At 36.5% G+C, this 14,452-nt stretch overlaps 1 protein-coding gene across 4 annotated transcripts in view; it reads right to left on the bottom strand.

Annotated features, from left to right (window-relative positions):
• Window positions 1-14,452, bottom strand: part of PPP4R3A (protein phosphatase 4 regulatory subunit 3A) — a 47,354-nt gene that overhangs the window by 15,070 nt on the left and 17,832 nt on the right. For 2 of the 4 annotated variants that reach the window (XM_075029961.1, XM_075029958.1), the window contains exons 3-4: window positions 12,019-12,117; window positions 8,950-9,567 (exon numbers count right to left, since the gene is read on the bottom strand). In XM_075029961.1, coding sequence (XP_074886062.1) covers window positions 8,950-9,567; window positions 12,019-12,117 — 717 coding nt within the window. Of the gene's footprint in view, window positions 1-8,949; window positions 9,568-11,623; window positions 11,679-12,018; window positions 12,118-14,452 lie in introns of those variants that run through there. The other 2 variants (XM_075029959.1, XM_075029960.1) reach the window with 2 other exon arrangements.

Below are 14,452 nucleotides of genomic sequence, written 5' to 3'. Positions count from 1 at the left end.
GCAGAACTAAAGCAAGGACCCAACGAAATGAGAGCTGCCTAACAGCAGGAATGAGAGGGAGATTCTTTCCCCCCATGTTGTGAAAAGGGTGAATTCTAGAAACCAAATCAAAATAACTGTTCCTATTACGTACAGCATTTATTGAGCATTCTGGTGGCAGCAATCAAAAACTGTTATTTTTCATGCTGCTGGACCTAAGCAAAACTACAAACAGCCAACATATTACAAATGTGTATTTAGACTGAAAGAAGCAGCAATTCTTAGCTTCCCATAACCTTTACAGTCCTAAAAACTAGAAGATTATTAAAACAGAAGTAAACCTTCCCCTGTCCTTTCCCCAATATTATACAGTAATAAGACAGCACTTGCTTGAAAAAGATACCTGCACATCAGATATGAATAGATTTTTTCAAAAAGCTACCAGAGTGTTGTTTCTTGTGAAGTCAGTAACACCACATGGAATATCCCTCCATTCCAAAACCACAGTGCTAGAAACCCAAGCTGCCTTGCTTTTGTTTACACAGCATAAAGCAGAACCCATGAAAGTACTTCAGATACATCCCCATAAGCTTTCTTATACTGCAAATTATCTAGGTACCTCATCGAGGCTCACCTTGCAGCCTTCCTGAGAAAATGTGTACCTCGGTTCCAATAGCACACCGTGCTAGCGCAGCTATAACACTGTCACAACCCAGCTGAGGATCTCTATGTGGTACTGCACAACACAGATGAACCCAGAATAGATTGGCATGAGCTACTACCCTACAAGGCATTTCACCACACTATAAGGTAAACCCTGTATTTAGGATATACCACGTTTCCTCGTTTGATGCTCTGCTGTGCTTCTAACCTGACCCAACAGCCTACTGATAACGAAAAAGAATGATTTCTGGACACAATTTCAGCTGCTATTTCTGTGACTTCTTCAAAATCAAAACAAAAAGAGACAGGAGACACTTCATTTGAAGTTTACTGAAATTCACTCCGGAGGACCAAGCACTGGAAATGTGAAGTTTGACTTTCAGTTTTCAACAAACGTGTTCAAAACAACTATTAAGGTCTTTGATTTCAAGAAATATAACTTAAGCTGTGATGAAAGAATACAAAGCTGTTTGACTACCTGCTATCCTGCCATTACATGGCTTGGTAAGTTTTCTGTTCTAATATTTAACTCATTAGACATTGCAGGTAACATAATTAACCCACAGTAGAGATACTGACATACTTGTTTACTGAAATAAAAAAAATACAACACAAAACCAAAAAATAGAACATAAAAACCAATTCTTCTGAAGAACATGCATGTTATTCTCCATGATTACCAGTGCATTTAAGAAAAGGCTAAGTAGTTTGCTTTCATGTATCTTTTTGCTATTTTGATCAAGACATAAAACTAATCTCATCTATCAAAACTATTGAGAAGATGCATGCTTATCCCCAGCTGGAAAGTGTAATCCCTATTTCCATTCTCACTGTGAAATAAACTTTTCACCTCCTTTGTAATACCTGACAGTAAGTGCAAGTTGATACCACAGAAATTTCTCAGAATGATCCTTGGGAAAAAAAAATGGAAATTTCAGCATTTAAATATGTCAGAGCCATGATTAGCGTGCTTCTGCATAAAAAAGGTAAACAATATTAGCCAAAGTATCTTTTTTTTTTTTTTTTAAAGTCAAAATGTGGAGGGAGAGGAGACCCTGCCCTGCTGGCGATACGTGGGTCTCATTTATGACCCACAGCAGAGCCCCAGAGACAGAGGTGGCCGGGGAAGCTGCCCCTCCAGCACTGCATGGCAGAGCATGGCAGGCAGGAAGGCACAGGCAGGACCCCAGCTCAGCTCTCTGATCGGATCCCACCACATCCCTGCCCAGTTCAAGATGTGGCCAGCCGCAGCAGAGGCCAACCCACTCACCCCGTTACTGGGCTTGCAAACACTTGGGACTTGTATAGGCGACTTCCTAACATTGGGAAGTGATGAAGACTTCAATGCTGACAATGTTTCAGGAAGAATTTGCAGAAATTCAGTATGTAACCATTTTTCAATATTCCACATATATAATACAGTATTTTACAATTCTGTATTAAATATAATACTGAAGCATTTTCCACACCATGTCCTCTCCCAACTCCATTAATTCCATCATATTTTTAAATTAATAGGATTATCTGAAATCTCTAGGTCTCAGAACAACCGTGATCTATTTAAAATCTGAGTGATTCAAAACGTCCCACCCTTACATGGATAACATGCAGTAAATGGCAGTTATTCCAAGAAAATAAAACCAACCTATTACTAACTTCACAGTTATGTCTTAGCCCTGAAATGCATTTAGGTGCTATCTCATTCCAGATGCTTAATGAAAGGTAGACAGGTTGTTATTCATGGGAAAAACCTCAACCCGCTCACATTTATAGAAAAACTGTGATTACAATGAACATTCCAAATACAAGATTCTCTCTCTCAAACTGTAAAATTACTGACAAAAGCAGCATATCTAAAGATACATTCCTGAACAACACTACCAGAATGTATGGAAATGCACAGTCTGAGAGCAGAGTTCACATATTTTAGAAGTCACAAAGCACCAGCATCAAATGCTAGAATTACACAAGCTTAAAAGTTTTTCATTTTTTTCCAACTTGCAAAAATCCCCCAAAATACGCCTGTGAAGTGAACATAGTGCAAATGCATAATTCTTTGCAATATCTGGCCTCTTCATGCAGACAAAACCCCATTTGGATGTATCTTAGAAGCTGTGAAGGTCACAACTGTTTTCCAAGAAAACAAAACTGCAAATGGTAGTTTACAGGGCAATTGTAGAATCTAGCTATTTTCCCCATGTACAGAAATTATTAAATGTGCAATACTTAAACTATGAATATACCAAACAATAACTATATTAATTTATGCTTTTGCAAAATCTATGTAGAGGCTCCTAGAATTTAATACCTTTCAAAGTTCACAAAGATAAAATTAAGCCAGACCATCTACTCACTCAATCATTTATGACTTTAAAAACAAGAAAACCCACAGACAAAGTAGGATCACAAAAAAAGACACTATCTACATTTGTGATTCAACGTTCAAAGCAGTCCTCCTCCTCCTCCTAAAAGCCACTTAAAAAAGCATTCTTCAAAAGCAGGCCTCTCTTAAACATAATTAGCTTTCAGTTGTCAGATACTTCATGTCTGTGATTACAGACATCTTATTTTCCACCTCCATATTCATTTTAGGCAGAAATAATATTTCAGCCCAGAAAGTGAAAGTTTCATAAAATGTTACCAGCAAACAAGAGAATTACAGCTTCAAACATACATTCCTTCCTGCTACCACACCAGAAGATTTCATAGCTTAAAATGTTTCAATCTCCTTTATTTCAGACTGCCTTCCCACACATGCCTACATTCACTATCAATAAGGTATTTCCACTTGAGACAAGACACTGAAACAGCAGCGGGATCCACCTAATTACATTTGGAGTTTCTGTACGCGTTGGAAATAATCTTCTGCAATGAACAAGTTAATCTCAGAAATCATTAGCATGCACCACTTGCAAACTTCTTTCACCAAGTCATTTCCCCCAGAAAGTGGCATTCTTTTACACTTTATTGCAAGATAAATTTTGCTGAAAGCAAATCTCCAGATTTATTCCTGAGCCTACTACTGCAAAACAGCAGACTGGCAGGAGACGTTTCAATCCTAATACATTTGGGCAAAACTAGCAATATGCACTGACACAATTCTTCCTCTAAAACTACTACAGATAATTACATTTACATCCACTGGGTTCTGTTAAGATTAAGTACCTATCTGTAAAACCACTTTCAAAATTAAAAACAGCTTATTGTTATATATAATACAGTAAAATATACAGATGTACCTAAATGCCTACAATTTTTTAGTTATTGAAAAGGGAGATAGGGACTATCAGTAATATGGTATCTGTATTTAAAAAAGCTGATTTATCAGTACAGTAATGCCATGTGATCACTGCTCTAATAGGCACATAAATTATTTTACCATATGTCCAATTTTCCCCTTCCACTCTCCACTCTCCTGAAAATAAAAGACTCTGAAGTCTAAATGCACATACTCAAAAGTAATCCTAATAATATTCTGTATTCTGGAAGATAAAAACACCGCAGGATCTTGCTGGCAAAAAGAACACGCCAACGAGAAAGGGGGGAGAGAACGGAAGGAAACAGTGTTTGCTCACTCTATGGCGCAGTTTTGCAAGTTTTTGTTTTTTAAGAACTAGTTAATAATACAAAGGGAAAGAACTGGTGGCCTCCAGTGTGAACATTAGTATATATTTTTTAAATTGCAAAAGAGCGTCATATAAAGTAAGAAACACCACTTACCTGTCCCACCCCCACTCTCAAAACTTGGTGAACTCCATGTTTCAGCAAGGTTTCTTGGTGGCTATGACATCTCAAGACTAGAACAGGCTCGACCCCAAGCAGTAAGAGCATATTAGGAGGGGCTGAAATTGGAAAAGAATGTTATATAGCTCTTTCATATCTCATGTACAGCGAATCATAAAACCTGTAATTGAGTAGGTTTCCATAGCAGTTAATTCTGTAGACTGGAAATACTGGTGTAATGGGTTTACAATCCATCATGACCAACAGTATTTCGTTTAGTGAGATTTTGACATAGTTACTTAAAATGACACATCTTAGACAATTAAATCACAAATAAACTAACCTCCCATTTCTCCGAAAAGCCCATCAGTGTAAGCATTTTTATAAAGATTATGGGAAAGCTAACCTTCATGAAGAAGGAGGGAGGAATACAGTTCATGCCAAAGGTGACCCACTCTGGTTTTGGTTTTACCACAAAAACTGGCAAAAATTATTTCCCTAACAAAGAAAGCAAAATCATGGAAGCAGGTATCTTCCATGACTACAGAATTTATATATATATAAATCTTTTTAAAGACGTCCAAAATCTCTCCTAATAACTCCAGAATTCTTAAGAATCAGCATGTTCTTATTTAAAGAATTCACTAGTTATAACTGAAAAACTGACTTTAAATCTCAGTGACCGTTAATGACCTTAAATGTCCTATCTTGACACCACATACCTTAAAAAAGACACAGTGGTAATTTTGAGTAACGTCATCCGGCCTGTCAAAAAGCATAAGGCACAATCTATGCAGCGTCTTGTACAAAATTCTAGTCACTTTTCTGTAACTAAGTGTCCTGGTTTTGGCTGGGATAGAGTTAATTGTCTTCCTAGTAGCTGGTATAGTGTTGTTTTGGATTCAGGATGAGAAGAATGTTGATAACACACTGATGTTTTCAGTTGTCGCTAAGTAATGTTTAGACTAAATCAAGGATTTTTCAGCTTCTCATGCCCAGCCAACAAGACGGCTGGAGGGGCACAAGAAGTTGGGAGGGGACACAGCCAGGGCAGCTGACCCAAACTGGCCAACGGGGTATTCCATACCATGTGATGTCATGCCCAGTATATAAACTAGGGGGAGTTGGGGAGGAGGGATCGCTGCTCAGGAACTAACTGGGCGTCGGTCAGCAGGTGGTGAGTAATTGCATTATCCATCACTTGTTTTGTATACTCCAATCTTATTATTATCATTGTCATTTTACTATTGTTATTATTATCATTATTAGTTTCTTCCTTTCTGTTCTTATCTCAACCCACGAGTTTTACTTTTTTTCCTATTCTCTCCCCCATCCCACTGCGGGGGGGGAGTGAGTGAGCAGCTGCGTGGTGCTTAGTTGCTGGCTGGGGTTAAACCACAACATACCTTAGGTATGGCTGAGTTAATCTGAGATGAGGGTATCGCAAAGTGCCACTTTAGTTAGTACACAGCCTGACATGTAAAGGGCTCTTTAGAGCTCATCTTTTTTTCATGGTGGAGGTTAACAGTTTTTCTTTCCTTTTCTTCACAGCCAGTGAGAGAGAAAAGAACAGAATATAAAACAACTCAGTTGTACACGCAATAGTTGCAGTATGTCACAGGACAGCAGCTGCTCAGGGAGTTTACTTTTAATGTGAGAAGTGAAATTTCCTAAAAAGATAGCTCTTTTGTCACACCCTCAATGGTCCAGGAGAGACAACCTAAAGTCAACAGCAGAAGCATTAACAACCTGTATTACGTATCAGCTAAGAACTTGAGACTCATCCATAGCTCCCAATTAACCACCATGAAGCATCCCAGAAACTCTTCAATTAATAATGACTTATAAAAGCAGCAACTTCTTAAGTACACATGTATGGTTAGTGAGCACCAGGATCTCGTAAGATCTAAAATAATGAATGCCAGGAACTTCAGTTACATAAAACTTTCAATCTTTCCTGAAATAACACCCCCGCCACCACCAAAGTATAGTGATACAACCAGCTACAGAAATGCATGTTAAACCATACACTAATGGAAGAAAGACCTTAAGCATTAGTTACAGAAGTAAAATCAACAAAAGCAGTCTTTAATTTTGTTCTCAGAACATTATTTATTCTGCTTAAAGAAATGAGAAGGAACAGTATCATACATTTTATACATGGACTGCGCGAATGGGGGGTGGAGAAAGGAAAGGGGGGAATGAAACTTTAGGGGGCTGAGATTACATAAAAGTGCAACCTGATATATTGCTCTATAAATAAATGAATACATAAATGCCAGGTAAACAGGTTTAAACCTTTGTTTAGAGCTACACTGTAAGAACTTGAAAAAAATCAAGCAAGCAAACCTTTTAATCTCTTCAAAATGCAATGGGCATCTAATTTGTGATAGCCTCTTAATTCCCTCAAAACCAAGAATTGATCATCAATGTCAAATAATTTCCAACAGATTCTTACTTATAAACTCAGGGAGTTCCCCCTCAATACTATAAAGCTGTACTGTAAAGGGACTAGGAAATGCAATATAGCACAGGATGTATTTTCTTCCTCATGCACTACCACTCTTGGCTCCTCAAAGCTGTAGAAAGCAAGCACTTGAACAACCTGAAATATTTATCTAGCTTTGAAAGTTATGCAAGGCTAATTCTTCTGGCTTTACCACACAGGGAGTATACTTCATTCTCAACCATAGACAACAGCAACAGAAGTGAAGATAAGGTTCAGAAACCTGCGGTCACACAACAAATCCAAATCAGATCTCAGCCTCTATTTCAACTGTAAACTGCAACTAACAAGTTTTGCAACCACACTAAACTTTGATGTTCTAACGCAAGCTTAGCCTACATCTATTAACCTAACACAGGTTACAAGAGACAGAAAAAAAGGAAACTTATCAGCCACTAGTCTTCAATCAAGTTACCTCAAGGATTTCTGCCAAACACACCCTTAAAGATTTTGCAGGATCAGGCCTCCTTCTTTCTTGCCCAGTTTCCTTTTCAAAGTTCACAATTCCTCCCAGCATTAGCCACTGACATCAAGACTCCCAAATAATTCTTTCCCCCCTCCTCCTCAAGCCAAAATGTACCATCCTCAGGACTTTGCTTTTAGCAACGCTTACAAAGAGGTCAAGATATTTTAGAGACACTAGTCATACTGGATAGTCAAGTTGAGACCCCTTAACTGAATATTTTTCAGCATTCTCTCAAAGTCAGGCCTGTTAGGCTTTCTCAAACTGGCCACTCCAAAATGATTAAGGCCTTCTGACTGTTTCAGATACACATTTCTGACTTTGTGTATCAAGGACACACATACAGACATCAAGGATTTTGTTCAGTTGGGCATAAACTGGGGGTCTAGTACTACTGAAGATGCCCCAGGTGTTCCACCAGGCCTCCAGTGGCTGCTCCAGTGAGTGACTGTCTGTCCACAAGGCACATGCCTCATCTGCTAGGCCTGGGTGATGTCTTGCACATCTGGCTGCTTATCAAATACTCCATGTGTGGACATGAGAGATTAAAGCTCCGAGAGAGTGGATTAAATAATTTCAGTATTCTGATCAACTGAGTGTGGTGGATGAAAAGTTGGGAGGCCTAGTTTTGACAATGGTTTGCCATATGAGCTTGCAAAAGCAATTTTCACTCTCCTTTGCTGTTTTTCCATGAAATTGAACAGGGTGCATTCAGACATTCAACTGAAGATCAATATGATTAAGGCAATCAGTAGCATCTAGCACTTTATCCACTTGTCTAGATCAGACAGCCCCTACAAAGACAGTGGCTATTCATTTATTAAATGTTAGGAGAATTAAGATAATGGTAATTATCTTCTACAAACCAAAATGCACATGCTGTAACATGTTAGTTGAAAGCTGTAGGAAGCTCCCATTACAGAGATGCACCACCTATTTCTACACAGTTCAGGAAGTTCATGGGGTGGTGCAGAATACTTAAGACATGTAAGTAAGGTATCTAAAGCATCATATAATCTCTTTAAATTTGCAGTAAGACATACATCATGAAAACCTGGTAATTACAAGCTGTACTATTTAGGAACTTATAAGTCAAACTAGGAAAACATTCAAACACCTAAGGTAATGTTATATTCTGAAACTGTACTTTCCAAACAAAATTTACTTCAAAATTAGAAACAGTAATATCCTGGTATGAGATTATATTTGTGAAGTCTAGGTGAAGTAACTTCTTTTTTTTTTTTTTGCTAGGGTAACGACAAAAATTACCCTTAACTGCCTAATAAGTCCCAAAATACAGAAAAAAACCCCCTAACAAAATCAACCCTTCAACATGCAAACAGTACTATCATTTCCAAACAACTTCATTCAGGATTCTACATATGTTTGCTCCATTTAAATCAGTTACAGAGAATCTAGTCCAAAATCTGAGATTTAACAACATATATTTAACAGCTCAGTACTCAAATCCATGCCTTTTATGTCATACTTCAAAATGACTGTCAGAATCACAGAAGTGAAGGTTCCACCGAAGCACCTCAATCTTTCCAAGAAAAATTATGCAACTTTCTCTGCCCAAGCGAAAATAAAGAGACTGTGAAATTCTGAAACTTACCTGTAACATACCAACTATTTCCACTTTATTAAAAAAGATGAAAGAATGAAGTGTTGATAGCATATTCTCCTCAAAAACTGAGGGAGTGGGTAGGACCATATCTTGAATATACTGTACTCTGTATGTCTGATGTATTTTTTGCTTCAGCTCTGGATCAGATATAGGAATCACCTCTTTAAATTTTGCCGTTTTAGTCAGAAATTCCCTGTGTTTCCGTGACTGTGATAAAGACGGGTCATATTCTAGGCATCCAATTACGTCCATTATACATTCCTCGGAAAACATGACTTCAAAAAGTGCAGTTCTGTTCAAAAGGAAAATTCCCTTGATAATTTCATATAAGTGGTGTAGTCCTTCAATGTTCTCCAAGTCTTCACACACATGAAAAATTTCTAAGAGCTTCTTAATATAGCCCTCATTTTCCAGTGCTAGTGCGAGTTTTTCACGACGTAATGGTGAAGGCAATGAAGATGCCACAAGTTCTGCAATTTCTTCTAGTCGACTTAATTCACAAGATGGCAATTCTAGACCTGGTGATGACATATCATCAAAACGTTCTTCCTCAGATTCATCGACAAGGTCCTGAGTAATATCGACAGAAGGGTCTTTGCCTTGAACCTACAAAATAAGATGTGTTCAGGAAAGTGGAGTTTAATGTTTACTGCTACTTGAACGCTTTTTAAAAAATACCATTTCAAATGTCACACACTTTTTCTTTGTATAGCCAAAATAGAAGTGCAAATCTAAGTTTCATATTGAGTACAGCTGGTTTGGAAAATACGACATAATGAAAAGATTTCTTCAAGCAGAAGGCTTTACAAAATTATTTCTACATTAGATATTTATTTCTATTTATTTTCTATAAAAGGAGGAAGAATAAAGAAAAAAGCTACACTTTCTGAGTACTTCAAATAAAAAAGGAAATTCATAATTACTAGTGTGGACTACAACTTTTTAGTGGACTACTGAACTAAGCTATTTGTTTCCAGTCTTTATTCTCTGCAGACAGATTTTCAAATGCAAACCACTATTACATTATTGCAGGGATAGCTTTAAACATTTTTCTATAGGCTATTTAACTGCTTTTGATGCTTTTCAAAACTTTGGCTACCTCAAACAGAAGAGAGAGGCCAGTCTTGATAATTTAATTGTTGTTTTCAGTTCTTGAGAGCTGCAAGTCAAAATCTGTTACCATGTACTTTCTAAATACTCAACAGAGACACAGAATCCCCTCTTAAGAACAGAAAACCCCAAACCACCATTAACGAAAGAGTAGTGGAAACCTGGAGCTGTCAGAAAAACAAGGCACAGGACCTGCAAAGATCTCTCTAGAGATACAATGAGGAAACTGCAGGAAGTACGGACTAGTGAAAAAAGAGAGACAGCTGCTTGGCCACCAGAGTGTTTCAGCTTTAATGACATCTTAACTGTGGTATCTGCTTGGAGTCTGACATGTCAAATCCAGAAAGGCACTGCTGTGTAGAGCAGTAGAAGGTACTGTTCTTTTTAATCCTGAAAATCAGGAAAAAAAAAATCTGGGAGAAATAATTCTTCACAGATAACAGCAAGCCTATACTTAGATTAAAATCCAGAATGCTGTTAAAACCCACATACTGTTTTGCTTATACATCAGCAACCACTTCCAGTATAAACTGTATCAAAGTTTTCATTTTAAATGAAGCTTTAATGACTGAGGAAGCTTAAGATCTTCAAAGCACACTAGACACAAATACAATAGCTTGACCTCAAAACAGGATGTAAAGACACTGGTTTCTTACAAAAATATTAGATCGTTACAGGAGGCTGAGGAAGCTGGGCTTATCTGGGTGTTTCCCAAGAACACAATTTCCCCTTTCCCCCATTTTGTTTCTTCTCCCAACTTTTGGTCCTTTGACTGCTAAGGTTCCTGGAAATATTTCTGTACTTATTTAGATAAGTGGTAAACTGTTGAAGAGACTCATTCCTAAAAAAAGGAATGATCTATACACATGCAATTATGAAACCAGATTTCTTTTATTTCTGAAATCAGTGAGAACAAACTCCAAGAGACAGAGTAGAGAGAGTTAGATGTTCGTTAAGAACAGAAAGAGAGAGCATGTAAAGAGAGAATAGACAAATTTAGAGAAATCCCACCTAATTAAGCACAGAAATTAAGAAAAGTTGTAATGCTTGGAATGGAAGAAAACACCCAAACAAGAACTGACAAATTGAACTAACATAAGTGAATATATTGACTAAACTCCTTTGGGTATTGGTCAATAGTTAATACCTGATCAAATGTTATCCAGAAGCAATACTAATTCAGTGACTATACAGTCATCTGGTCATAGTGATAAAACATGAGTTAATTAGCCCATATTAAAATATATACACGCTACATATAAATTGTTTGATTTCTGTAAACTGTAAGAATTATAGCCTTGAGTTGATAATACAGGGATAGAGCCATCTCCTACTTCAACTACCAGATCAACCTTTCACACCCTGACAGTCAACAGAAGCATACTGTCACATTTAGATGGAAAAAAGTTCTGTTGAGAAACTCAATATTCCCCTCACCTGAAACAGAAGAATGAGGTAAGACAAGAATGAGAAATGTAAAAAGAGAAACGTGAATAAAATGTGGTTAAATACGTGAGAAATACACTATAAAATTCACTAAGAGCTCACATACATTCTTCTCTCTACAATAGAGCTTTGGACAGGTAACCTTTTCCCTTCTGGCCAACCTGGAAAAAGTTAATTATTAAATTAATTGTTATGAAACTTTTTAAGCACTCATTTTGAGCTACACTACCTTGGGAGATAATAGAGTTGAGAAGTTATGTTAAGCAAAAAGACCTGAAAATGCTCTAAAAAAAATATTTACCCCAAACATGTTTAAGTTCATACCAAATTTCTGGAGAAAGTTTTCAAACTCAAAAATGTTAAATGTGAAGGAGGTGTCCACGAGGATAGTTTTTACTTTCTATCTATCGTGTTCAGATTTACCTCTTAGAACAATCTAAAAATTTTGAACACAAACATTAAGATGATTTAGGTTGTCTCAATCTTCATTATTAAACTTACCTGACATATTTTTTCCCATATTTCATCACATCCTGCTTTTTCTTGAAAGCTAAGTGCCAAATCATAATTTTCAGCTTCAGACCACACAATCAAGGTATCCTTTAAAGAGAAGAAGAGTATTTTCAGGCAATTGTATTTCAGATTTTACAAACCTGAATCATGTTTAAAGAGCAAAATAGTAAAATAAAAACAGCTTGACACCTACTTATGACAGGACAATATTACAATACAAATGTAAAGATCATACTTTGTAAGATTTTTATATGTTCTGAGATTCTTAGCATTAAAAACATTCTGCATAAACCAGAACAAGGAAGTTCCAGAAAGGTACTAAAAGTTTTAGTTCTTAATTCACATGACCATAATATTGTAAATGTCAAAAAGGTTAATCTAGAATATGTACTTCTACATCAATGCACCTTCTGATAAAATACGGTAACAAAAGCAAGAGGTTTTGGTTTGGTTTTTTTAAATCTGTTTCAATTGGACCACATAAAACTGCACATCTTTTGTAGGATCAAAGTTACAATCTTTTTTTTTTTTTTTCATTTTTTATAAGCCCCAGAAGACACTGTGCTAATGCACAGAACAGCTGCTTAAAAAGCAGCCCCAAGACTCCTACAAACTTTAAACAAGAACAGAAACTTGAGTATGCACAGAGTTAACTGCCTAAGAGTGTGCATACCTATTACACTGAACGACACGCACCATTTTTACTCATTCCAAACTACAATTCTGAAAGGATGTTTTGCCCTAGATTTCTAGAAGTTAGTTGAAACCATGCTTAGCTGTGTTTACTACCCAGACTCTTAACCTCTCATCTACTTACTAGAATAGTTCAAGAGTTTATCAGAGCCCTCATACTGCATGCAAAAACAATATATGGAAGTGGAAGCTGATGCTGCAAAGAGCAATATCACACACTGATTAGGTATTTGATGCAGTAGTTTACAGACACTCTGCTAAATAACCGTTAGAATAAAAAAAAAAACACCACAAAAAGAGACTATAAACTGCATTATTTACATATTGTATCAAGTTTTATTTTAGAAGTCTTTTGTATTCCTACCACAGCTAGCTGAAATATAGCCACATTAAATACATATAGCCCCATGAAACTGCATTATTTCAGTTAAATGTTAAAACATGCATTTACTCACAAGGACAAGAGACATGAGAATTTGTCTACTTATATTTCAATGAGAACCACAAAATAGAGTATTTTTGCTTCATCAAGTATAGATTTTGCTTATAGTGATTATTCCTAAAGGAATTAATTTTAAATATTTGCAGAAGCACTATAAATTGCCAGACATTTATAAAGTTTAAGGCAGTTTATTAATTAGGCTTAATTGATTTCAAATATGAAAATGAACACTGAGGATAAAGAGAAATCTTACATTTAGATTTCAATATGCACTTACTAGAAAACTCCTTAAACTAAACTGTAATCCAAATAGCACAATCAGCTAGCTCCATTAGGATTCAGTCAAGCAATACAATACAATCAATTTGCCATTACCAGAGCAGGTATACTGCTTCAGAGGCACTAATGGCTTTACCTTGCAAATGGCAAATAGTTTACCTTTTCCTTTTCCAAAGGGTTGAGGAAGAGGTGGTACACAGAAGAAAGGGATTTAGGAAGACCACCTCCAAAATACAAAAGGAAGAAGAAAGTCACAATTAATAGTTTATTCTCTACAAGACAGGTCACGGTACAAATACTCTGGTAATAACAGATTGATAGCACCTAGTACTGCTGACTCCTGTAGAGTAAGAAAAATAACAGTTTACAAAAATTTGGAAAGGGAAGGTCCAAAAGAAAAAAAAAAAAAGAAGATTTTTTTTTTTTTAGGCATTTTTTAAAAACAGTATGTACCTTACTGCAGTATTCATTGTATGTATCGGGTTCAAAATCTAATACATTAATCTCTGCAATTAGTATTTATACTGCAGTAATTTTCAAGGCTACTGTCTCATCAGCTTCCCACTGAGTGGCACTTATTTCATTTAAAAAAACCAACCATAACACTAAATCTTAAGTAGACCCTAGCAGAACTTGCAACATTCCTATCTAATTACATTTCCATTTAAGTGAAAGTGGTTAGATTTCTAAGCAAGCCATTTCCAAAAGAAGATCAAAACGTATTTTCTTTTCTATAAAGAACATGACTAACAAATAGGGAAATGACTAAACACAAATAAGGACAGTGTTATTTACATTAACTGCATTAAGTTGAATAAACCAAAGCTCTAAGTCTGAATAAAATCCAGCATTGGATCAACAGAGGTCTGTCTGTCTTTCTCCTTCGGGGAGCAGAGGGATGGAAGGAGGAAGGCAGGCAGAGAAAAATGAAAGGGAAGACACAAAGGTAAAGCTGCTTTTGAAAACTACAGTCACAGAAATACAGAAGTGTATTTGGCCATTGTATAG

This window comes from Buteo buteo, chromosome 6 (genome assembly GCF_964188355.1).
Source record: "Buteo buteo chromosome 6, bButBut1.hap1.1, whole genome shotgun sequence".
Taxonomy (NCBI): domain Eukaryota; kingdom Metazoa; phylum Chordata; class Aves; order Accipitriformes; family Accipitridae; genus Buteo; species Buteo buteo.
The sequence above is the reverse complement of the archived record's forward strand: the minus strand, read 5'-3'. Positions and strand labels throughout refer to the sequence as shown.